General features: G+C 33.3%; 1 protein-coding gene, 1 long non-coding RNA gene and 1 pseudogene across 2 annotated transcripts; 1 reads left to right on the top strand and 2 right to left on the bottom strand.

The window, feature by feature from the left end:
* Positions 1–1,024: 1,024 nt before the first annotated feature.
* On the top strand, positions 1,025–3,157 carry LOC105324202 (uncharacterized). The gene is made up of 3 exons (XR_010713328.1): positions 1,025–2,297; positions 2,446–2,633; positions 3,091–3,157. It is a non-coding gene; the product is annotated as an uncharacterized lncRNA (long non-coding RNA).
* Positions 3,158–7,658: 4,501 nt separating this feature from the next.
* On the bottom strand, positions 7,659–10,867 carry LOC117683470 (uncharacterized; annotated as a pseudogene).
* Positions 10,868–15,305: 4,438 nt separating this feature from the next.
* Positions 15,306–17,706, bottom strand: LOC105324203 (uncharacterized). Its single transcript, XM_034450970.2, has 5 exons — positions 17,549–17,706; positions 17,108–17,242; positions 16,651–16,767; positions 16,140–16,257; positions 15,306–15,577 (listed from the first exon to the last, which is right to left on the bottom strand). Exons 2-5 carry the CDS (start codon positions 17,217–17,219, stop codon positions 15,352–15,354), a joined length of 573 nt encoding a protein of 190 aa, XP_034306861.2. The 5' UTR covers positions 17,220–17,242; positions 17,549–17,706; the 3' UTR covers positions 15,306–15,351.
* Between the last annotated feature and the right edge of the window lie 9,181 nt (positions 17,707–26,887).

Here is a 26,887-nt window from a genome sequence, read left to right as displayed (position 1 = left end):
CTTGAAATTTTAACACACTATTTGTTTAGGCATGCCATATTGTGGGATATATTTCTGTACCAATCGGATGCCAGCTTTCTTTTAAATGTCGACTTTGCTTATTTCGCATATTCACATCAGAGCGGGGGTATCACTAGTGAGCATTGGCTCACAGATATCTTGTTTCATTATTATTCACATCAATGCTGTTATTTATGTCACAGCCAGTGGAAAAACTAGTAAACCCTTTTTTGAACCGACCTTTCGTTGACAGTTTCCCTCCATGTTGGATTGTTTACTAGTAACATATTCTCCTTCTTTGACAAAAGATTTCCAAAAAATATAAATGCCGGACTTCATGGTACGAATAAACTATTTCCGAATATGAGAACGAGTTATCTCGCTTTGCTGTGGATCGGAGATCGTTAATCAACTTTATTTGGCAATTAAATTTATCAATAAAACAAACAACTTAAAAATACCACTTGACTCATTTTAAGGTATCCGATCCATAATAGCCCCAGCTTCAATGAAACATTTATGTGTAGGATTAATTATACTCAGTATACATGGACATAATATTCATGTTTAAGTATCAGTATGTAAGAGCAGGACGTGTCCTAATACATAACCTTTTCCTGTTCCTGAAGAGTTGTCCCCCTTTGCTTTTAATCTATAAAATCAATTATCAAAAATCTATAGTATGTATAATATAATTTCAATAGTTTTTGTGATCCTAATGATTAAATGCATCTTTTCACCATAGCATTTATTGATATTCTTACTTTTAATTTTATTTGAAAAAATGTGCTTGTCTCCATAGACCTTAATGCAATCTTCATTATTTAAATACTGCTTAGTTCATAATATTTTGAAAATTTTCTCTCTGTAAAGTCTTTTTACTCTTCAATGCTTTAAATTAATATCATACGTTTTGATAAGGTTACTTGAACCACTTCTGTTGTTTTTAAATTGCCTGTATTGATCATTGATAAGATTTATTGAAAGGAAACAGATACATGAAATCTATTTCAGGATGTGCTTTTTTTTCTAGAACGCTATGGCCCTTGCTTGTGGCAGTAGTTTGGAAGCATTAAATAAAGACTGTGCCATGAACATGAGATTGTATGTCCTTAACCAACTACTGGAGGCAAGCAGGGTGCCACCAGCACAGAGGACACTGTGATATGGAAGGATGTAGGAGACCAGGGCAGAGAGAAGCCTGGATAGGATGTGCTGTTTGTGGTAGATGGTGCCATATTTCGCGTGTACACATCACAGAGGCGCCAATAGAGGGTTTTATATGCCCGATCTGTGTAGCAAGATATGAATGAAGTTTAGCTAGATTATTTTTGTCTTCATTTAAAGCTGACATAAATTCACTCTATATGATTTTGTCTTTTATGCAGACATGCACTGTTCATGGCCTTTTCTTAATACTTTTTTTATTTGCATTAAAATATGATGAGTCCAAAATTTTGTAACCATTTTTAAATTTACTGTTGTCTTAATTATGTACTGGCATTTGAAGCCATCAGTAAAGCAAGGTTTTTTTTCCTTCTAAATTTGACTTAGATATTTCTTTAATTGTCACTACATGGGTTCATCTTCATACTCTATTGAAATCATAACTAAACAACAATTCAAACTATAAGTATTTGTTAAATTTATGGATATTCAAGGTTAGAAAAATTAGGTCTTAGTATGGATCGGATACCTTAAGTGGAGCTCCTGAGTTCGAGGTTCTATCAATTAATACACAAATCTGATCCAATTAATATATGAAAGATATGAGATACTCAATTATTGATGAAAATATTATGTGTATATATGTATCATTACAATACTATTAGAATGCCAATTAGCTGCATATCTCTTCAATCTCAAAAATGATGAAGTGCATAGCGCTATAGGTTTTGTTCAGCATCATTTATGTCTTGCCTAGATTATGTAGATGGCCAAGTGGTTAGTGTGCTGGCTTTTTACTGCTAGGAGAGTGTATTCGAAGGTTATGGCCAGAACAGAGCTGTAGCTTCAATAATGTGAATTTCTCTTTGCATATTTAACATGTTTTATGTATTTGGATTAGAGGTGTTGCAGAACCAGGATGTGGGAAGTCCTCTGCATTTGATGTTGCCATGGGCATGACACTTAATGCTGTGAGCATGGAAGAAGGCAAATCCATACATGTGGCAGAATGTAGTAAAGCTGCACTCCTCAAAGTTCAAAGAACTTGGATGGAAGGGGCATAATATGTGCAGATGAAGTGCCCCAGTTTCTAACAGGAATGTTGCGAAGGAGTCTGACAGACACATCAGGTAAACAAAAGCCATTTACAGAAATTATTTGGAGACTGGCACTTTTGGTAATCATATCCAAATACATAAAAGGATCAAATAATTTCAAAGGATATTTCAATTAAGATACAATCATTTTTATTTCCTTTTTTGAAATTATTCTTTTCAGGTGAGAGACAACTCCTGTTAACCTTGTGGGGAGGAAGGGGTTACAACATAGCTTTTACCAGCAAAGCACATATTGAGCTTCAGAAGTCAGGACTCTGCATTGGAGGTTTCATCCAACCTGATAGGATGATGGGGATTTTTTGACCGTTTCTCGTTTTGGTTGCTACCTGGCTACATCTACAATGGAAAGTATGTACCCAGTATCTGGATAATAGTTATACTTTGAAAGAAGTGTGAGGTGTACTGAGAACTTTGAATTGACAAAACATTTAATTTACATTATTTGTCCATTCAAAGTTTAATGTTTAAAACATTTCCCATTATTAATTTTTGAAATAAATATGTTTCCATTCATGTTTATTTCTATGGCTAGAAATACCGGTAGATATATAGAGTCAAATGAATGAAGAAATCTTTAATTTTTTTCCCCTTTCTATAGATTTAATTCAGTTGTACTTAAATGTTAAATTATATAAATTATTGTTCAACCAAACTCTATGTACTGTTAACTCTAATTATGAATTAGTTAACTGCATTTTGAACAAAGACTCCACCTTTTTTAAATTGAAGAAACTAATAATCATTATTTTATGCTTATTGTGATACAATTGTAGTCTCATTTGAAATTTCATGCATTATTTCTCAGAAAGATTAGAGAGGCACACAATTCAATCAGGTCTTCCTTTCTACTCCACTCCCTCAATCCAGTGTTTACAGAGCCCATAGCACGGCCTCCTTCATAGTCTATAGATTCTCGCCAGAAGCACAAGATTTCTTCAATGACATTGAAGACAGAGTGAGGATAGGTGTAGCAGAGATTGCAGAAGCTATTATTGTAGAAAGTGGTGATGAGGATGATAGTGACGATGAAAGAGAGCCTATCAAATCTCCAATCGGAACCAAGTTTATTGATCAACTTGGTTGGCTCTCTCTCTTTACACCTATTTTCATCTGTTTTGGAACAGATCCTTGGGCGCATGGAAGGGCAGATTTCCATTCCAGTGGAAATTTCTTTGGACACCATAACAAACAACTTCTTGATCACTTAATGAGGCAGAATGAAGTGATTTTAGATGTAACAAATGAATCCTCCATGTTCATGGCCCAAGAAGTTTTGAAGCCAGTCGTCGATATGAAAACAGAGATTTTAAAAAGAATTCTTCTCGACGCTGGATGTGCATACCCCATTCGCCTGGCAAGCAGAACTAGATTAAGGGGAACAACTGTGAAAAGTTCGGTGGTATCAGATGTCATTGAGACCCTGATTAGGAATGGTTTAGGAGCTGAGAAGAAAGTGAAAGTCAGTAAGACAAAACCTCTCAGTATATTTTTCAAGGAAATTCCCTCTTCAGTAAACAAATCTGCATTGGAAGAACTGGGAATTTCCTTTGAATTTTACCAGCACCAGTTCTATTTGCCTGTGTCTGTGGCATTTAACATAGAAAGACAACTGTTGGAACTGCATCCAAATGCCAAGGAGATCAAAGAACTTGTTAAGAGAAATAATCATCTGCCTTCAAATGACAGTTGAAAGGGGATTTAAAGTGAAAATGAGGAGTTGTAAAATTCAAATTTTATGCATCAGATGTGAAATGTGTCAAATGTTATGTATTGTTTCGCTTACCTTATGCTTTCTTTGGTGCAAACGATATGTAAATGAATAAATTCATCATGGCATATATATAATAATGCGTTCTGGAGTTTGTTATTTTGATTACCAGTAAATATACTTTAATATAAAGGGGCGAATTTGTAATTCTTTTGATTTCAAGGTTTGATTATCAAATATAGTACAAAAACAAACTTAAGACCTCAATCATTTACATTAAGAGGCAGTCTACGATAGAACCATGCAAAATCGAAATTTTATAATGAAGGGTGTAGATTAATTCTCATAGTTTATCTGGATATATCTAAAGTATATTGTCTATTTTATCAAATTTTCATGGTCAAATATATCTGCACCGCTGAAATCCCACATTTAAGGTGGCTCTATACACCCACAGTTTATTCCAATTTTCAATAGAAGACCACAAAACATATATTTATCAAATATTAAAATGATGATAGGGATACTATAGGTATTTTTAAAGAATTGTTTAATGTTTTTTCGTGTTTTTGTAAAATATTTTTTAAAAAGACAGCTAGTAACAAATTGAGAGAAATTTTTTTGTCATATGATGGATATTTCCTTTGGACACATGAAAAAAGATATAACACTTTTTTACATTCAAAAATGTTATTATTGCAATTTTATTTTGTATTTCCCCAAAACATAATTTTTCACATTTTCTTCCTCTGTTGACAAATCATCTGAAAAAGTTGCTTGATGTTATAAGAAAATGTATTTTAATAAATGTGACATAAAAAATTGAATGAAAGTCATCTCAAATAAACACAAAACATATTTTAAATTTTATTTGGTATGAAAGTTCCTCAGGTAAGGATTGTCGTTCCTAAGTCCCAAGACCCAAACACCTTGGGGACTTTTTATTTCTGAGTTGAAGAAAATTTCCTAAATATAACGTTGGAATGATAAATACATACATATTTCATTATAGGCCTCGCCCTGTATAAGTGAATATATTCGCTTTAATGCAAAACTAAGGGGAAAATTAACTAGGCTAATAGGATTTACATGTATGTATCCCAACCTGAGAGAAATTCAAAGCAACCTTCTCATCCCCTTAAGGTGTCGATATTAATGTTCATTAAAGTATATTACAATTGAAATATTTTTACCAGTTTAGAATTTTCTTTCACAGTATTCAACCAAAAAATACGTTTTATAAAATTTTGGAAAGTTAAAAAATGTATTGTTCTCATCGGGATTCGAACTCATGACTCTAGGATTTGTAGTGAACGCACTAACCCTCTGCGCTACGATGCAAGATATTGGTGAAGGGAAAGAAACTATTTATAAAATTATACTTGATTTTATTGTTTATTTCGATAAATAATTCCACACAACGTGAAGGTGTTACATACCACATTACCTGTAAGTAATGAATTTTCCAATTATCAAATTAAATCTTTTCATTTAACAAATTTCTCAAAAGAGCGGTCCCCATACTATTCGCCTCAGTTTAAAACAACCAGTGCCGGAATTGCATGCTTCCAGATTTACTTTTTTGCGTACTGCGTCATCAAAAAGTGGTGTATAGAGCCACCTTAAGACCATTTCTATTTTTAGCTCATTATTCATGAAAAAGTTCATGCATGAATTAGGCTAATTTCAGATAGTCATTTATGTATTAAATAGAGTTTAATCATACCTAAAGTCAGATTCACATAACATCTGATACAAATACCTTTGAATTGCTGCACATATATTTTTGAATTCATTCATTGATTTTAAGCTAGATGATCCGTCTGTCTGTCTGTCCGTCCCACTTCAGTTTTCCACCCTCTTTTACTTTATGCGTTTGAGGAATAATATAATATTTGCTGAACAGCTTCAAAATGTCAAACTAAAGATCGAGTTTGCACTTTTGTAGCGTCTGGTTAACATATTTTCGAGAAAATTAATTTTTTAAATTATAATTTTTTAATGTTCGGGTTTGTTATCGGGTTCGATGTGTATTGAATAAACGGGGAAAGTATGTAGTCAGTAATGATATCGTGCATTACCTGTACCATTCCTTGTATTGTCATGTCCTTGAAAAAATATATGATTCATTGTTTACTCAAAGCAAAACGTCTAATAAATTTTTAAGGTATTTGATGTATAACGACCACATTTTGTACCTAAGAAATGTATGGTCCGATATTCCTAATCATGGTGTCATTTTGAAGGTGTTATCAAATGAAAATACTCCACCAAAGGAATTTTCAAAATATTAATTATGGTCCAACTAATTACACCTTGAATTTTGTATTGAAGTCTATGGGCAACGTATGTTTTAATGCGATATTGTAAAAAGTAACTTAAAATTTGTAAAACTCTCTTGGTTAATACATGCATAAACTTTCTCTTTATTAAAATATGAATTAAAATGAATCATTTACTGCAGATATTAATATTCTGACGAAATTAAAATTTTCTTTTTTTCAACAAGGGGAGATAACTCTTTAAAAAATTTTAAGGTGCAAAATGACCAGCTTCTTATATGCTGTCAGTCATGTGAATTTGGTTCATTTCACTTTCATTGTTTTTTAGCAGTACATATTTAACTGGTTTTAAACGATTCAAAATTGTTCAATATCCCTTCATTATACTTTGAATACCTTAAACAGTATCTTTCTGACTAATATTATCTTCCTATAGTTTAAAGGTCATATGAAACGATTTTTAACAGTGGTATTTTACTTCAAAAACATAAAGATCGATTCATATTTAAACTAAAATACGTAAAGAAATTTTTTTTTTCAGTCGCTTTAGTATGTAATAATGGTGTAAACTTGTTCAATTAAAAAAATTGTTACTCGCGTATCGTTCTTGATTATGACGTCACAAAGACCCACTGATGTAAACAATGTTATGAAAATAGAGTGATTTTACGCTATTTTATTGATCAAAATCTGCTCAATACCATTGACATGGAGGAATCTTTATTTGCTGACGATCTACCCGATTTCGTGGTACAGCCGTATCAGTTCGAACCAGTCAGAAATAACGCCCAACACACGGATGACTTTGGTTCTTCATCGGAAGATGAAGATGATCTTGAACAGCCTATGGGTCAAATTCTTTTGCCCACAGATACTAACTGGTTAAGTATAACGCAAATAAAATATCAAGACCTACTGTTCTTATGTTTGCACTTTCCAATACAAATAAACATAAATAATTAATAATAATTAATTAATCAATGTATATAGGTGTAAATGTGGCAACTGTGTGATTATGGACACAGCTATAGAATGTAAATGCTGTCACGACATCGCTGAAGTATGCAGTCGAATGGAAGAAATAGCATGTAACTGTATTATCCAGCATCCTAGCTTTGCAGTGAATTGCCTGAATCACTACGTCCTAGATGTCTCCTACTATGAATATATCCAAAACAATGGACCCCTGGGAAACGATGAGCCAATCTATGAGTAAGATTTACAACATACTAAAGTAAACTGATCCAAAGAATATTAAAAAAAAACTGGTACCGTGAAATAAGTGTTAGTAACGAAATTTCAAAATTCACAAAATGCATTTTTTACAACCTGCACACATTGTAGCAACGATGAAAGGGAGGGGCCCGGGGGGGGGGGGGGGGGGGGGGGTGGTTACATTAAAATTTCAATTATCAAGCAAGCTGGTCATCCACTTTTGGGGGATCTGTAAAAAATATTTAATTGAAGTTTATTAAAATCCATTTGCCCTACGAAAGAAACATATAGGAATTATATTAACTTGTTTTCTGTTTGTTTTCTTTTTCTCAGTGTCATGATGTTGTTGTAGGTCTGTTTCTCCTTTCAAAAACAATGCTCCATGCAATTGAAAAAAAAATGGTTTGTTTCATAACATAGACCAATACCAGTTTATGACTTTGTTTTTAGGCTGTATCGACATTTAGCATATCGTCGGTTTGCAAGATTTATTTGGCGGCGCTTAGGAAGACACAACCGACGCATACTGCCAGCTTGTGTAGTGACAGCTATAAGACAAAAATTTTCAAGCCAACAATATTGCGGATTTCGGTATCCCGGGGAACCTCGCTAACGTACAATATTCGGCGACTCATTTAAAATTATTATTAAGAATGTTGTACATTATAAAAATAACACGATATGAAAATAAATTGATTTAGCCTTAAGTTTTAATTAAAACGTGTTGTGTGTCTCTGAATTGTAACGTCCTTCGGTGGTTTCGGGGTGCTCTGTGCAATAGGGGGAGGGACTTGCACATGGCGGTCAATGGCATCCCTTGCTTTAGTGTAGCTGTCGTTTAGCTCCCGCAATTCCACCAAGGCGTCCATAAGATCAGCAATGTAATCTAAAATATGCAGAAGGATTGCGTTAAATTGTGAAAAAATAAATATTTGAAAAGTATTTACTTTTTGTTAAAACTTACTGAAGGTTTTATCAACTTTCACTTCTTTGGCTACACCTTCTCCACCTCTTCCTTTGGGATATGAAACGGCGTATTGCTTATTCCCATCTTTTGTCATGCTCTGCTGTCTTGAGCTATTTTCGTTAAAATGCATAGCTGCAAGGAATAATCTGAAACATTTTTTTTAAAATATTAAATCGGATGTTACAAATGCACATTCACGAATAAATAATTGGGATAGATGATTTTTTTTTAAAATTTGTATCTGAGAAAAATAGCTATTTCAATTTTATCGTTATATTTTATGGTATATTTACCTAGCCTGCATCTGTTTAAAGAAGAAATGCACAGCTTTAGGTGCAAAAGCGCAAACTACTTTATGGAAGAATTCCAGGCTGAATGTCTGGCCAATATGGGAGAGTTTTTGAATGTCGTTAACTAATAGTTTCCCCTTAACAACCGCCTCCAATTCCACATATGCTTTGGAACCTATTTAAAATTAAACAAACATAGTAAACGTTAAACCGTATGTGCAAATATAGATCATAGCGTTTGCAATATGCAACATTAGTTATATTCTGAGTAGTACCTTGCTTTAACCAATCCCTATCATCTAGAGGTCCATGTAAACATCTGGGATAAAGGTCGCCATGTCCCTCGTGAACATCTACGACGTTGTTAAGAATGGAAAGCCATTTCTGTGATATCAGATCACCATTACCGTTGCTGGATGCAGCACACCAGTATAAATGGTTGCTGATGGAGTGAGACCATTCACCAACTACATCGCATGAGCGTTTTTTGATGTTGCGTGTAGCTTCCTGTACACACCTTAGAAATAAAAAGAAATTAAAAATGTTACAGAATGAAATATATATTTATATATAATACGACATTAAATGAAAATAAATTTACGACTGTAATACCTTTCGCAACATGCCAAACATCAAACAGGTGGACGATATGCGGCTGATCTCTTTTCATATAGCATTTCACTTGACTGTGTCGATCAGTCACAAGATGTGAGGTGTCGATGTCTTCCTCCTCCAGTCGTGCCAAACTTCTCTTCAACCCCTCCAGTTCCATATGATAAGAACTGTGTACTTCATTGCTCTGAGTAAATACAATCAACAATTTTAATTATTAAACTACAGAAGTACAAATCTAACAAATGCTACACAATGCAGTAAAACTGTTTAATTAATCATACATTATTACTTGTTAATGTTTGATATAAAACATGATAGCGGCTTTTAACGACAAAGAAAATACCTGGACCAGCTGAACATCTAGCACTATTGATGTGTCCAGGTTCATGAGGGAGTACGACCCAAACTTCGCTGTATGGCCCGGTGAACAGCATCTTGCGTCACCCCTAACTTTACCGGAAGCCCTCTGTCTCTAAGAGAATCGAACATTTCCTGCTTATTTTTCTGCCATACCTGTGAATAAAATGCATAATTAAACCATGAAACTATGATGGATTGAATTTCTTCGATATTCGACATTTCATATGTTTAATAGAAATTTCCTGTTATATTCTTAAATGCATTTTCATTAATTTCAATGAAACAATTTTGATGCATATACTGTAGATTCATAATTAAACGCGAGAAATCAATTTCCGCGTAAAATCGTAAGAAGCAACCCTCGCAGATTTTAAAGTCTCGCTTAATTTTATTTTTCTGATAGTTTTGAACTATAGAAAATTATAACCAACATTGGTTAATTCGATTTTATGTTCTTGCGATTTAATACAAAACAACGGACTCGCGGAATTAAGTACTCGTAAAAATAAGAATTTCATACAGTATTTTTTCTGTCCTTTTTTTTTTTTATAAACATTTCAACTCACCTTTTCAACAGCTGGGACTAGGTAGAGTTGCTGCAGGGAAAAATATGTCCTGTTACTGAAACACTGAATTCCAGCAAACTTTAATGTGTTTATGGCTTTGAGTGGACTTGCGCCACTAAACAGGATTGCGGCAGCAAAAACCAAATTACCCCATGGCATCATTCCTGTAAATGGTTGACTGGCCCATTCCCAAAGGCAATGGCATCTGTTGCATGTGGACTGGATGTGCACAACAGTGCCCAACACACGCCATTCAAAGTCAGTTTCCTGCTTGGGGTTTCCACAGAGCAAGCATTGGGAGGGAAGGAGCTGCTCCAGGCTGCTTTTATAAACAATGAATTTGGTGTCACCACTTATACTGCTTACATTCTTTGGCTTCATCTCTTCATCATCTTCCTCATTCGGCAGGCTCCACTCTATGTCCGAGTCGTCCATTTTGGAATCAGAGTCCACCAAATTGTCATCCGGTTCTTCTTCTGTTTCTACTGTGTCCCTATCACTGGCATATAAATCAACTTGTATCCCAATTTCTCTTGTTTGGGGAGATGCCTGAATACTGATGTTTTGGCTCTCCTGCATATCGATATTCAAATTAAATAATAGAAATAGAGTTGGTCATATGCATGACTGCTTCAGTTTAGTTGATAGTACATTTGTTTTTAATCAAAATATTTATAAGAAATGAATATTTGATTTTAAAAAAACTTACGTTAGAAGTTTGGGTGAATGCATGGAACGTTTGGGTGACATTTGAATCACAGTTCAGTGTTGTCGCAGACTCTATCAGAAAATTTATAAAAATAGAAAATTCGGCAACAAAAATATGTACCGGTAGTTTACACGAAAAACACACATATTTGATGCAACAGTCCCCCTTTCCATTGTACCTCTCATGCTGAAATCGTGTTTGTTTGACAGGCATGGATCTGCAAGACTAGCACCCATGACAGAAGTCTGTGATTTCCCCATAGCACTTGGTTTTGGAAATTGTGTAGGCGATTTGTCTATTGCATTACACATCTGAAATTCACAAAATTATAATGTTTGATGGTCACGTTTTTATTAAATTTTTCATCAATTTTCAATAAAACCAAATTCTATGAATATGCAGAAATATATATATATATATATATATATATATATATATATATATATATATATATATATATATATATATATATATATATATATATACAAAATGGCTTCAGGTCAATTATTTTGTATCCACATTTTTTTGCCACAGATGGGTGTATTGAAAACTTGTAATCGGTGAAATGTCTCGCACATAACCTTGAAGTCTTCGTAGCTACAAACCCATCTCGTCGAAGATTATGTACCCAAATTCGTCTAAATTTTGGATCTTTTGGGAAAAGATACATTGCCACACCCTTCTGTGACCGAATGTTGCAGTTAAATGCAGTACATTGAGGCATTTTCAAAGAAATGCAGCAAAATTTTGCTATATACTATCGTTACGCACAATACTTGTTTACACTCAGTGGGTCTTTTTGACGTCCCAAACAAAGGGAGATAAGCCGCGTATATCGGAAATCATTTTTGGGATCGAGTACCTTTGACCACCTGCAACGCTTTAACCTTTCTTTATTTTTTTATTGAATAATTAATTTCTTGTTTATCATACCTTTATTGACACATTTCCGCATAAAACAAATTTTCATTAAAAATCGTTTCATATAACCTTTAATCTTCATCAATTACATAATTCATTTGTCTGGACACCCCATCGCCTAACACCAAACAGTTGCATTCTGCAAAGTTGACCAAAATAAGTGGGCCCCATTTGACGGGAGGGATGTGGCAAATTAAAATGTTATGCAAAGTCAAAGGTATAATGAACATTGGTTTGTTCACCTCTAACCCTCCAAGTTCGACATTTCTTTCACTGAATTCTCAATGCAAGTTCTGTAGTGACTTCGTCCTCTCCTAGTATCTTCTAAATGTCTGTGTAACATTACGGTCACGGTCAGTTTCTCCTCCTCAGTCACAGCATCGATCACCTGCTTTCTAAGACATTCGCATCTATGGCAAACATCATCGCGAGGTTTGCTTAACTTTATATAGGGTACAAATTTTAACCAAGCTTCTTCGAAAGAGGACATCTTCCGCGCGCGAATATTTGTTTCATCACAGAGTCAGGGTCTCATCACGAGGTACAGCTCGTGAATACCCTTCTTCGTGTCTGATGATGGAAGGAATATAGAAGGGACTCCATCCCGTCCTCTTGGGGCTTCAGATTGTGGCATCCCTACTGCTGCAGCATAATTGACAATAAAAGTTATTGCATCATGAATGTCCTCATATTTCAGTGCATGTTGAGGCTTATATCCTGTATTCCGATTTTCACGGTTAACATCTCCAATGTCATTCAAATACCTATTGATGTTCTACAGTACTTTTTCAGTACAGCCATTGATAATTAGAAAAGCTTGTCAATTATTTTGTCCTTGAAATAAATAATCGTATCTTAACCTCTGACTTTCTTGCGTATTGATGCTATTTTCTTGCTTCCTATCTGTTTAATTTACCCATGATAAACATTTTCTTTCGCCATTTCTCGGATCCCTATGATCCCTTTATGCTTCCTTACTAAATCAAGTATTTTTCTGCTGATTCGAGCGAAGTGAGCAACTTAAATTTCAAAACGGATATTCCTGAATCATTTAGTAAAAGTAAATGTTCATTTCAAATTGCTGAAAACACAGCCACGAGATGATCATCTTTCTTAAACCTCTTTTAAAGGGACTTAGACACGATTTTAGAATAAAATTTTAATTTTTGATTTTGATGCATAAAATGGTATACTTCCGCATTTTGAATGAAAGACAAAAGTTTGAATTTTCGAAATCAAGTTGAAAGAGAGATATAGAGGTAAGAATTAATTGTTACATGTATGTAAACAAATATCGAGTCTTATATTTGTTTACAAATAATGTAAAGTATGGAAAAACCATTTCTTTGAGAAATTGACTCTTGACAAACAAGATACTTTGACTTAATCAATCGCAGCTTCTCGGGCCTTTTCGGCAGAGCTCGAAAGAACACCTCAAATGTATTAACATTACCGGATGTTAGAATTTTATACAAAATGGAGTCGCTTCCCATTAAAATAAGTATCGACTAGAAAGCCTTCTTTGTCGCTTCTTTGGTACATGTACATATTTTGGTATATCTTTGACTATAATAAAGTCTTACTCACATCTCAACAGAAGGTAAAATGTGTATTTTTATATCAAGTTTTATAAAAGGGGGGTTGTCATAGATGCCTAGGTAATACATTCGAGTTGTTTTTCCGAGCTCTGTCTTAAAGGCCCGAGAAGATGCATCGTGATATAATGTGTTTATAACTTCGAGGATGAACGCAATATTTTTCGAAACTTATACCAATAAACAACATATGTAAACAGTAACAAGACTCAAGCTTTTGTTTATAAAACAAGGACTATCAATCTCTGTATCTTGCTTATAACTCAATCAATATTTTACTTCCAAATTTTAACAAAGCATTAAAGAACCCATATTAATTTTCCAAACATTAAAAGTAAAAAAATTAAATATATAAGTTTGATCTTAAATTGTGTCTAATTCCCTTTTAGCTTTTAAAAGAAATATTCAATTTTTTTCCCAAGAGTTTGCATTTTAAAATTCTCAAAGTTTCTGAATTGTTTTGGTTTCTGTCGCCATTTTAAAGCAATGGATTAGTTTAATTAATCTTAAATGAGATTTTGGTATTAATATCATAGCGACATTACTATGTTATTCTAGGCCTATCAAATAACAAGATCCCTGAGAATGTGTTCGGAATGTTTTCTTTATCGGTGTTAAGAAAGTAATAAATCCAGAGGTGCTCGGATGAAAGTTCACGAGATTTCTCCGAGGTTTGTTCAGTTTCTGTGAAATTTGAGTTGAAGAATAAGTGTTCGGATATTATTTCTCAAAATACGTAAGGACTGGTCGTTCATATATTATATCCTACTTTGATTTATGTTAAAACATGAAAATCTATTAAAAGATATGTCTTATTTCATGATCTAACGGTTGTTTAAAGTAAACGATGATACTGTAAATCCTTTTCATTACGCGAGTACTTAATTCCGCACCCCCGTCGGTTTGTATCGAATCGCGAGAATATAAAATCGCGAACGTAGAACATTGCTTTTTATATTTTATAGTTCTCAACTCTCAGAAAATAATGGCGAGATTATAAAATCCGAAAAGAGCGCTTCTCGCGATTTTACGCGGAAATCAATTCCTCGCGTTTAATTAGGAATCTACAGTATTAAGAAGAGAGGTATCGTTTGTGTTCAAACACTCTACACGTGGTGAAAAATATATATTGGTTTGTCTTATAAAATCATAGCCACGTTTGGTGCTTTTGTGTATAATACAAAGTGGGTGTCTAATATTTATTGAAACTTATTATTTCGAGCCATTTTCATGTAACATTTTTCGTAAAATATTATAGTGTGTTTCACTATCGATGCTATTGCTAGGTCAGGAGCGGATGATCCGCCGGATCAAAGATTGATCATTAGGGGGTAGCTACATAGCATGTTAATTGTTGCAACATCAGAAAAAAAACATTTATATCTAGAACACATTTTAACCACCGAGTAATGAAGATAAAGCTTAAAATCAATAAACGTCTAGTTTCTATATTTGACTACAAGTGCCTAGATTCTACGAAATAGACTATAAACACGAGGCACGAATTTTACTGTGAAACTGAAAAGGTCAAATAAAACCAAGGGGTCTAAATTTAAATGACAATAACATTCGCAGGGGTTAACAATCTTTAACATAATGCAGTATATACTTTTAAACGGCAGAAAAAACTTTTGCTTTTATGTAGGTTTTGCAGAGTTGAAGTTTGGTAAGTTGACCGTTAGGGCCAACAACCTTGTTTGATTTGTTTTATCTCAACCAAACTACATTTTTAAACTATTCAGCACCCCAATGAATATCAAATACAAAGAAAATAATAACAATTACTTTCATATTCTGTTAATCATTTACTCAGAATAAGAGATTACACATTTGCCTTCCTAACTGTAGTAGCAGTAGTAGAGACGATGGTTGCTGGTTCCGGTAACCTTGGGATGACTCCCGGACACTGAGTTATTGTTAGATGTGTCCTCATCGTCCGTTGTTATGATCTCCTCTCTAACAGTCATGCCACTGACCCTCTGGCATATTGAGGATGTGTAACGCATCAGATAGAACGGATCCGTGGTAGGGAGTGAAATGTAAGAGGAGGCGCTTCCGTCACTCCTAAAGTGTGCGAGAAAAAAATAGCTTTGGTAAACTTACATGTAACTGTAATTGTTTTATAGTCGTGGCTGTAAGTTTTTTCTTACATAGGCGTCGGAACCGGGGGGGCTTAGCCCTCCCCCCAAACTTTTTTGCAAAGTTAGACCTAACCATAAGGCAAATAGCATCATAGAGGGTTCAGCCCCCCCCACTTTTTCTCGCAGCAAAGATAATTGTCCCTAAATTGAATTGAAAGAGTTAGAATTTGGAGTCATATGCATAGAAGCCCCCCCCCCCCCCCCCCCCCGGATTAGGAATTCCATGATTTGGGGAAAAAAATTTGGTAGGTAAGATTTTTTGTTTGAAAGTACAGGTATAACCACCCCCACGGATTAGGATTTTTATGATTTTGGGAATTAGTTTTTTTCTCAATATTTCTGAGGATTAGTTTAGCCCCCCCCCCACTTTCAATTTGCTTCCGACGCCAGTGTCTTAAATTTTCCAAAAGACCATGTAAAAAGCTTTCATACGTGTAAGGTATTTAAAATCGTCCGGATATATTGATATTCTCATGACTCTGTACCTGCAACAGTAGTTGATTCGTGTATTAGAGCCATAAGTCCCGGAGGGTACATATCCCCCCTTCCCATTCATATTGTAGGAATCCTCGTCATCCCAGTAAATACTGCCCGAACTGAAACCTGTTGATAACAAATATAATATTAAATGCTCCATTGAAGTTCGTATCTACGCCTAAATAAAATATATTTGTATCCAACCAAAATTTAAGACTATTATTAGAGAAATGAATATGGAAAAGGAACACCCACATTAACTTTTTTTGTTAACAAAGCTGTACATGTTTAACAGAATTAAAAAAAAACAACAACACTGCAGCATGAAATGGTGTAGTCAAATTTAGCGATTGAAGCAACGGTTAAACAAAACATCCATTGACATCCTTTTATTCACACGTGCATAAAGAGAGCTTTATTGCCGTACGTTAGGAACTCTCAACCATTACTCAAAGAGATCTATACATATACACTGCCTACCTTCACCAAATATTTTTGATATTATAATCGAAACTTTACCTGAAGGACAGGAAGAGCCATATCTCATGATGCAGTAGTTTCCTCGAGGCCATGATCCAGATCCAGAGTACGAGGTTTTGGAGCAGTAATAATGAATTGTGTCATCGAAAAAGAATCCTGTAAAGTACAAAAGTAGTATTTATACTGATCCAATTATAATGAATGATTTAATTCAAATCGCAAAACGGTGTTGTTTAAAATTATTCCGTTTCATATTTTGCTGAAGTATTGCAAAATCTATCCATATGTCGGTAATATTGTCGTCCATATATAGAGAGATTAGAACTCGATTCCAGTAACAATTTAGTGAAAAAATAATTAGGATGAAGTTCAAGTAGTCTAACATGATGTTTAAATTAAGAGATGATTCACGTGAAGTCAAATTCACGAGACTAACAATAGCTCAATCGAATCTGTGACCCTTCGAGTTATTGAATAAAAGGTTAAAATACCCTACCATTGAAGTGATGATTACTGGTCATTGAGTTAATATTTCCAGTGTCCTCATTATCCTGGTACCGCCAGCCCAATTTCCATCCGGAAGGGCACCCAGCTTTAGGGGTTATCATTGAGTACGTTCCAGAAGGCCATCCTAAAATGTTTTAGAAAACCAGAGAAGATCATGAAATGATCTGACCATCAATTAGCATTGAAAACATAACTAAACTTTTCACTGTAAAAAGATAAATCCAAAAGATTGACCATAAAATAGATTATAAAATAAAACATTGGAGTTGATAATCAAACAATACATTAGAGATAGGTATCCAATCTAATGACATTTGCTTAATCTTAGTTAAGTGAAAAGGCGTTAAAATAATTTGACTAAATCTGGACAAATGTTAATATACTTAGTTGATATGCAAGATACATTACGAATGATATTTCTAGTACTGACCGACTGCAGAAGAGGATGCAACTCAGAGACTGAGCACGGCTAGGATAAAGATTAGTCCCTCCATTGTGTCCAGGACCTTTAGACCGTTAAAGTTTTAAATATCGTGCAATTTTTTCATAATGAATGATACCGAAACGAACACATACATATACAAAGAATTATCATAATGTTAGAAATAAAAGTTAAACTCAATTTTTTTAAATTAATTTCCTAGTATCAAGCCTGTCTTTTAAATAACTCAATATATATATATATATATGATAAGTATAATATCAAACATTTTCACGTACAATTATCACATTTTTTTTTTTTATTATTATCAACATTATTCACAAGAGAAAACAAATATACAAAAACTTCAAAAATTTCAATTATAAGCGTACAGACATCTTGTATAATTCCTTAATTTTTCATATAAATGCTACAAATACATGTACGTCGATAATCTATAGATATGCATAACTATGACTCACAATACTTGCGTCTAATATACATGTGCACACACACAAAAATTGTGTACACAAATATGAAAAAACTGGTACATAGTAAGCTCTCATAGTAAAAGATAGAAATATATTAAGTTAATGTACATGTAATACCCTGGCTAACCCGGAGGACAAACACATCTACATACAGTCCATCACATGGTCCCCGGGTGTAGCATATATACACATAGGCAGACCCTAAGTGTCTAGGGTATACAATAGTAATCACAATATATTTATTAATGATTTAAGTTTTGATGAATATTTCGATGATTTTAAGTACATTGTAATGTAATTCATATCTCTAATTAAGTAATTCTTTACATATTCGTTTAGACTTTTAGAGGTTTCATTTTTTTCTTCAAATCTACATAACATCTTAAATTTGTAAATTCTATAAGCAACATAAGATATAATTTTATTCAAAAATTGTACCTTGAGGTTATTTTCATAATAGAAGGCTATGATTACATGTTTCCACATAATATCTAAATGCAAAGTCGTACACAGTTTTGACCATATTTCTTTGACATTGTCACATTCAAAAATAAGATGTTCAACGTTCTCTGTTGTGTCTTGACAATAATCACAACATCTGCTTGGTCTTAACTTACATTGATGTAAAAATAAATTGCAACTTAATATATTATTCAATAATTTGTAATTAAATTCACTTATGTTCTTATCATATATGTTTTTAATTTTATTAATGTATATTCTTTTCCAGTTTTCTTTTTGAACGTTAAACATGTTCTTATAATAAGATTTATAAATGGGTTTTTGGAACTTAGTAGTCAACAAATTTTCATAAAAGAATTTACATTTTTTGTCTGTTATTTTATGCCATCCTAAATGAAATGTATAACTTTTCTCAACATTACTTTTTGTGTATTGACTACATGTCATATCAAAATTCACACATTGTTGTCTTATTACGTTTCGTAAAATATTATATTCACATAGCCAATTACATTTTTTCAACAAAATATCAGATAATTAAGGTCTTCCGTTTCCAGCGGAAGACCTTATTGTTTTCGTACTGTTTCTTATTATTATTTTTTTTTTTTTCCAAATTTTGTGCACGAGATTTCTCGAAATCTATTCGACCGATCTCAACCATTTTTTCACAGATGGTTGGGCGTGATCTAAACTTAATACATTTTTCTTAATTTTTTCGTAGTCACTTCCGGTACCGAATTGTCGGCCATTTTGTAATTTTTGACGACTCATTTTGTGCAGCTATAAACTCGGAAACCATAAGAGATATGAATATGAAATTTTCAGGATAGGCAGACTATAGTTTGAAGTTGTGCAGCATGTATTTGTTTCATGCCTGTTGCGCCATTTCTTGGAGCTCGCCTGGGCACGAAAATTGGGTATGAATTTTCATTCAAAATTTTCACACGTTTTAATTTATATCTTTTTATCAGTTGATATTTTGTTATGGCATATATAACAAAAGAGGCAGAGAATCAATAGTTATTTCCAACAAAATCAAGAAAAAGGGGCTGGCCCCTTTATTTAGGGGCCAACGCACACTTAAACTCTATCACACATATCTTAAAAACGATAAAGATGTTGTAATGCATTATAGAAGCAAAGTTGTTGATCGTACCAATATCTATTAGAAAAAATCATTGCCACGTTCATTTATTACGTAATTAGGAATTTTTAGGGGCTAAAGTACTTAAACTTTGACGCAATATAACTAGATAAGTAGACGTATTTTGTTAGACATCATAGAAAAGAAAATGTTTGAATTTATGATTTAAATCGATTCCACTTATCAAAACACGAATTTCTGTCCCCATTAAGGATCTAGAGGGCTGGCCCCTAAAATATTCATACATTTGTATCTCAAAAATGATCAACAATTTTAGATGGGTGTAAGAACAAAAATTGTTAGTGTTCTTAAGACCTTTTCAAAGAAATCAAGAAAAAGGGGCTGGCCCCTTTTTTTTGGGGGGGGGGCAAGAAACTCGTAAAGTCTATTACAAACTACATAAAAACGATTAAGATTTCGTAATGCATTATAAAAGCAAAGTTGTTAATTGTAGCAATATCTATCTGGAAAACTCATTGCCACACCCATTTATTACGTAATAATGGATTTGTATACATTATCTGAAAGTGGGGGGGGGGGGAATAATTCTAAAATTGTATCGATTATTCATGGTATGATTTAAAACAGAAATCGCAAGGAAGACCTACTCGTTACTCGTAACGAGATCGTATCTAGTTCATTTAGTGTTTTCATTTTGCCATCTTTCTTGAAAAGATCTTTTACATATAATATACCACTTTTTATCCATCGTAAAAAACACAACGTTTTGCCTTTATATTTAAATAGTTCGTTGTTCCATAGGGGTTGTTGTACAAATGTTACGTTTGACATGTTAAGAATGTTATTTTGTTTTTTACAATTATTAAAACAACAAAATATTTCTTGATAAAATTTAGGAATATGATTAATAACTGTAAAATCTTCCATATTTCTCTCGGTCGTTGATAATATGTAGTTCAAATTAAGGTTGACCCTTTTCAAATAAGCATTAATGACCTCATTAATTAAACATGACTCTGATAATCTATTAACCCAAGATGCTTTCAGTGCTTTTAACTTGAGTTCTATGTCTATTACACCGATCCCGCCTTCTTCTATTTTTCCTATTAATGTATTTCGTTTAATTCTGTCATGTTTCTTCCAAATAAAATTGAAAATGGCTCTATTGACTTTCTTAATAAAATCATTTTCGGGAAGTGGGAGAATAGATGCAATGTAAATTAATTTTGACACAGCTAAATTATTAACAACACACGATTTGCCAAATATAGTTAGTTTTCTCTTTTTCCATGACTCAAACAGTTTTTCCATGTCGTTGTAAGTTTTCATCCAATTTAACTCATTACATTTATTTTTATCATGACCGATGTGAATTCCTAAGCATCGCACTGCACTGTTTGTTACTTTTACTCCTTCTATAATTTCATGTTTATCTTTTAAATTGCCCATGAGTATACATTGGGATTTATTCAAATTAATTTTTGATCCTGCATGGCAGCAAAATAGTTCAACAGTCTGTAATGCCTTTTTTAGAGATGAGGTGTTTTTTTAAAGTAAGAGTTATATCGTCTGCATATTGCAAATATTTAATCTCTTTATGCGTATCGCTAAATTGAAAACCATTTATTGTATTATTGTTTTTTAATTTTAAAGCTAAAATTTCTGCTATAAAAATGTAAAGCATTGCTGAAATTGGACATCCCTGTCTTATTCCTCTTGACATTTTACATGACTTGGATATCCATCCATTATCTTTTACTTTAAAGACTGGATTTGTATACAAAATCTTAACCCAGTTTATGAAATTATCCCCAAAGTTAAATTTTCACATTTAAGTTTAAACAAAGAAATTAAAGCTTATCAAAATAAGATTTATTAATCCTTTGAAAAAACTCACCTTAAAATATCCAGATAAAGTAAAACATCATTCAGGTCGTATTTATATATTTTGCAACAACCGGAACACGTTCTTAGGTAATGATATAGTATATGACCTGAAAACATGTGTTGTTGATGATTTTTGAAGAATACATCTGAATCCGGGTATATCAATTTCAAATCCGGAATATTTAAAGGTAAACAAAAGCCTAAACCCTGAAAACGATGCTATTAATGTCCAAATGATATATATGTGTTAACCTTCAGACTGCAGCTGTGGATTCAGACTCTATTGCGTGTGGGTGGTCAGTTAATATGTAAAGCGTAAATTAAGGAAAATATATGGAATACAATTCTGACTTATACATGTAATTCATTAAATGCTGTTAAAGGTAAGGTGAAGAAAGTTTCGAACTGCAGCCTACTAATCAACATCTTCGCTGGCCAAGGGTTTACTATTCACTTAGCTCCTCTTCAGGAGATGAGCGGAGTGGATCGTAAACCCTTTGCAAGCGAAGATGGATAAAAAATTACCATTCTATATTGTGTTTGTTGTTTAAATGTTTAGGGGTTTCTTGTGATGCGTAGATTTTTAATTAATTTTTTGTTATATATAATTATTCTGTAATAATTATTTTTTCTTCCCATTTCCAATAAAAGAGTTTTAATACGTGCAATTTTCAGTTGATCTTTTAAAAGTTCCAAACACGTTATATTTTTACACATTTATCTAATAATCATATCCAAATACATAAAAGGATCAAATAATTTCAAAGGATATTTCAATTAAAATCATTTTTATTTGCTTTTTTGAAATTATTCTTTTCAAGTGAAAGACAACTCACATATTGAGCTTCAGAAGTCAGGACTCTGCATTGGAGGTTTCATTCAACCTGATAGGATGATGGAGATCATAGATGAAATGAAAGGAAGCAGTGATGGTCATTTTGACCGTTTCTCGTTTTGGTTGCTACCTGGCTACATCTACAATGGAAAGTATGTACCCAGTATCTGGATAATAGTTATACATTGAAAGAAGTGTGAGGTGTACTGAGAACTTTGAATTGACAAAACATTTAATTTACATTATTTGTCCATTCAAAGTTTAATGTTTAAAACATTTCCCATTATTAATTTTTGAAATAAATATGTTTCCATTCAAGTTTATTTCTATGGGTAGAAATACTGGTAGATCTATAAAGTGTCAAATGAATGAAGAAATCTTAAATTTTTTTCCCCTTTCTATAGATTTATTCAGTTTATGAATTTGTTAACTGCATTTTGAACAAAGACTCCACCTTTTTTAAATTGAAGAAACTAATAATCAATATTTTATGCTTATTGTGATACAATTGTAGTCTCATTTGAAATTTCATGCATTATTTCACAGATGAGAGAGGCACACAATTCATTCAGGACTTCCTTTCTACTCCACTCCCTCAATCCAGTGTTTCTGGAAATTTACAGAGCCCATAGCACGGCCTCCTTCATAGTCTATAGATTCTCGTCAGAAGCACAAGATTTCTTCAATGACATCGAAGACAGGGTGAGGATAGGTGTAGCAGAGATTGCAGAAGCTATTATTGTAGAAAGTGGTGATGAGGATGATAGTGACGATGAAAGAGAGCCTATCAAATCTCCAATCGGAACCAAGTTTATTGATCAACTTGGTTGGCTCTCTCTCTTTACACCTATTTTCATCTGTCTTGCAGCAGATCCTTGAGCGCATGGAAGGGCAGATTTCCATTCAAGTGGACATTTCTTTGGACACCATAACAAACAACTTCTTGATCACTTAATGAGGCAGAATGAAGTGATTTTAGATGTAACAAATGAATCCTCCATGTTCATGGCCCAAGAAATTTTGAAGCCAGTCGTCGATATGAAAACAGAGATTTCAAAAAGAATTTTTCTCGACGCTGGATGTGCATACCCCATTCGCCTGGCAAGCAGAACTAGATCAAGGGGAAAAACTGAAAAATTCGGTGGTATTAGATGTCATTGAGACCCTGACTAGGAATGGTTTAGGAGCTGAGAAGAAAGGGAAAGTCAGTAAGACAAAACCTCTCAGTATATTTTTCGAGGAAATTCCCTCTTCAGTAAACAAATCTGCATTGGAAGAACTTGGAATTTCCTTTGAATTTTACCAGCACCATATCTATTTGCCTGTGTCTGTGGCATTTAACATACAAAGACATATGTTGGAACTGCATCCAAATGCCAAGGAGATCAAAGAACATGTTAAGAGAAATAATCATCTGCCTTCAAATGACAGTTGAAAGGGGATTTAAAGTAAAAATGAGCAATTGCAAAATTCAAATTTTATGCATCAGATGTGAAATGTGTCAAATGTTATGTATTGTTTTGCTTACCTTATGCTTTCTTCAGTGCAAACGATATGTAAATGAATAAATGCATATATATAATAATGCGTTCTGGAGTTTGTTATTTTGATTACCAGTAAATATACCTTGATATAAAGGGGCGAATTTGTAATTCTTTTGATTATCAAATATAGTACAAAAACAAACTTAAGACCTCAATCATTTATATTAAGAGGCAGTCTACGATAGAACCATGCAAAATCGAAATTATATAATGAAGGGTGTAGATTAATTTTCATAGTTTATCTGGATATATCTAAAGTATATTGTCTATTTTATCAAATTTTCATGGTCAAATATATCTGCACCGCTGAAATCCCACATTTAAGACCATTTCTACTTTTAGCTCATTATTCATGATAAAGTCCATGGATGAATTAGGCTAATTTCAGATAGTCATTTATGTATTAAATAGAGTTTAATCATACCTAAAGTCAGATTCACATAACATCTGATACAAATACCTTTGAATTGCTGCACAGATATTTTTGAATTCATTCATTGATTTTAAGCTAGATGATCCGTCTGTCTGTCTGTCCGTCCCACTTCAGTTTTCCATCCTCTTTTACTTTATGCGTTTGAGGAATAATATAATATTTGCTGAACAGCTTCAAAATGTCAAACTAAAGATCGAGTTTGCACTTTTGTAGCGTCTGGTTGATATATTTTCGAGAAAATTAATTTTTTAAATTCCAATTTTTTAATGTTCGGGTTTGTTATCGTGTTCGATGTGTAGTGAATAAACGGGGAAAGTATGTAGTCTGTAATGATATCGTGCATTACTTGTACCACTCCTTTTATTGTCATGTCCTTGAAAAAATATATGATTCATTGTTTAGTCAAAGCAAAACGTCTAATAAATTTTTAAACGGTATCTTTCTGGCTAATATTATCTTCCTTTAGAAACATACCTATAGTTTAATCTTCATCAATTACATAATTCATTTGTCTGGACACCCCACCGCCTAACACCAAACAGTTGCATTCTGCAAAGTTGACCAAAATAAGTGGGCCCCATTTGACGGGAGGGATGTGGCAAATTAAAATGTTATGCAAAGTCGAAGGTATAATGAACATTGGTTTGTTCACCTTTAACCCTCCAAGTTCGACATTTCTTTCACGGAATTCTCAATGCAAGTTCTGTAGTGACTTCATCCTCTCCTCGCATCTTCTAAATATCTGTGAAACATTTCAGTCACGGTCAGTTTCTCCCCCTCAGTCACAGCATCGATCACCTGCTTTCTAAGACATTCGCATCTATGGCAAACATCATCGCGAGGTTTGCTTAACTTTATATAGGGTACAAATTTTAACCAAGCTTCTTCAAAAGAGGACATCTTCCGCGCGCGAATATTTGTTTCATCACATGACGCGAGGTACAGCTCGTGAATACCCTTCTTCGTGTCTGATGATGGAAGGAATATAGAAGGGACTCCATCCCTTCCTCTTGGGGCTTCATATTGTGGCATCCCTACTGCTGCAGCATAATTGACAATAAAAGTTATTGCATTATGAATGTCCTCATACTTCAGTGCATGTTGAGGCTTATATCCTGTATTCCGATTTTCACGGTTAACATCTCCAATGTCATTCAAATACCTATTGATGTTCTACAGTACTTTTTTAGTACAGCCATTGATAATTAGAAAAGCTTGTCAATTATTTTGTCCTTGAAATAAATAATCGTATCTTAACCTCTGACTTTCTTTGCGTATTGATGCTATTTTCTTGCTTCCTATCTGTTTAATTTACCCATGATAAACATTTCCTTTCGCCATTTCTCGGATCCCTATGATCCCTTTATGCTTCCTTACTAAATCAAGTATTTTTCTGCTGATTCGAGCGAAGTGAGCAACTTAAATTTCAAAACGGATATTCCTGAATCATTTAGTAAAAGTAAATGCTCATTTCAAATGGCTGAAAACACAGCCACGAGATGATCATCTTTCTTAAACCTCTTTTAAAGGGACTTAGACACGATTTTAGAATAAAATTTTAATTTTTGATTTTGATGCATAAAATGGTATACTTCCGCATTTTGAATGAAAGACAAAAGTTTGAATTTTCGAAATCAAGTTGAAAGAGAGATATAGAGGTAAGAATTCATTGTTACATGTATGTAAACAAATATCGAGTCTTATATTTGTTTACAAATAATGTAAAGTATGGAAAAACCATTTCTTTGAGAAATTGACTCTTGACAAACAAGATACTTTGATTTAATCAATCGCAGCTTCTCGGGCCTTTTCGGCAGAGCTCGAAAGAACACCTCAAATGTATTAACATTACCGGATGTTAGAATTTTATACAAAATGGAGTCGCTTCCCATTAAAATAAGTATCGACTAGAAAGCCTTCTTTGTCGCTTCTTTGGTACATGTACATATTTTGGTATATCTTTGACTATAATAAAGTCTTACTCACATCTCAACAGAAGGTAAAATGTGTATTTTTATATCAAGTTTTATAAAAGGGGGGTTGTCATAGATGCCTAGGTAATACATTCGAGTTGTTTTTCCGAGCTCTGTCTTAAAGGCCCGAGAAGATGCATCGTGATGTAATGTGTTTATAACTTCGAGGATGAACGCAATATTTTTCGAAACTTATACCAATAAACAACATATGTAAACAGTAACAAGACTCAAGCTTTTGTTTATAAAACAAGGACTATCAATCTCTGTATCTTGCTTATAACTCAATCAATATTTTACTTCTAAATTTTAACAAAGCATTAAAGAACCCATATTAATTTTCCAAACATTAAAAGTAAAAAAATTAAATATATAAGTTTGATCTTCAATTGTGTCTAATTCCCTTTTAGCTTTTAAATTCCCTTTTAGCATTTTAAATTCCCTTTTAGCATTTTAAAATTCTCAAAGTTTCTGAATTGTTTTGGTTTCTGTCGCCATTTTAAAGCAATGGATTAGTTTAATTAAGGACACACATTAAAACGTATCTTAAATGAGATTTTGGTATTAATATCATAGCGACATTTTACAAATCATTTAGTAACATATTTTTAACACCAA

The sequence above is a fragment of the Magallana gigas genome, chromosome 4 (genome assembly GCF_963853765.1).
Source record: "Magallana gigas chromosome 4, xbMagGiga1.1, whole genome shotgun sequence".
Taxonomy (NCBI): Eukaryota; Metazoa; Mollusca; class Bivalvia; order Ostreida; family Ostreidae; genus Magallana; species Magallana gigas.
This window is presented reverse-complemented; position numbering and strand designations above follow the sequence as displayed.

Bases quoted from the DNA above. Each gene is read 5' to 3' on its own strand.
- LOC105324203 (XM_034450970.2), bottom strand. From the start codon at position 17,219: ATGATAACCCCTAAAGCTGGGTGCCCTTCCGGATGGAAATTGGGCTGG. The intron at 16,768-17,107 runs GTAGGGTATTTT...TGTACTTTACAG, and splicing joins CAGTAATCATCACTTCAATG to GATTCTTTTTCGATGACACA. The intron at 16,258-16,650 runs GTAAAGTTTCGA...TGTTATCAACAG, and splicing joins TGGCTCTTCCTGTCCTTCAG to GTTTCAGTTCGGGCAGTATT.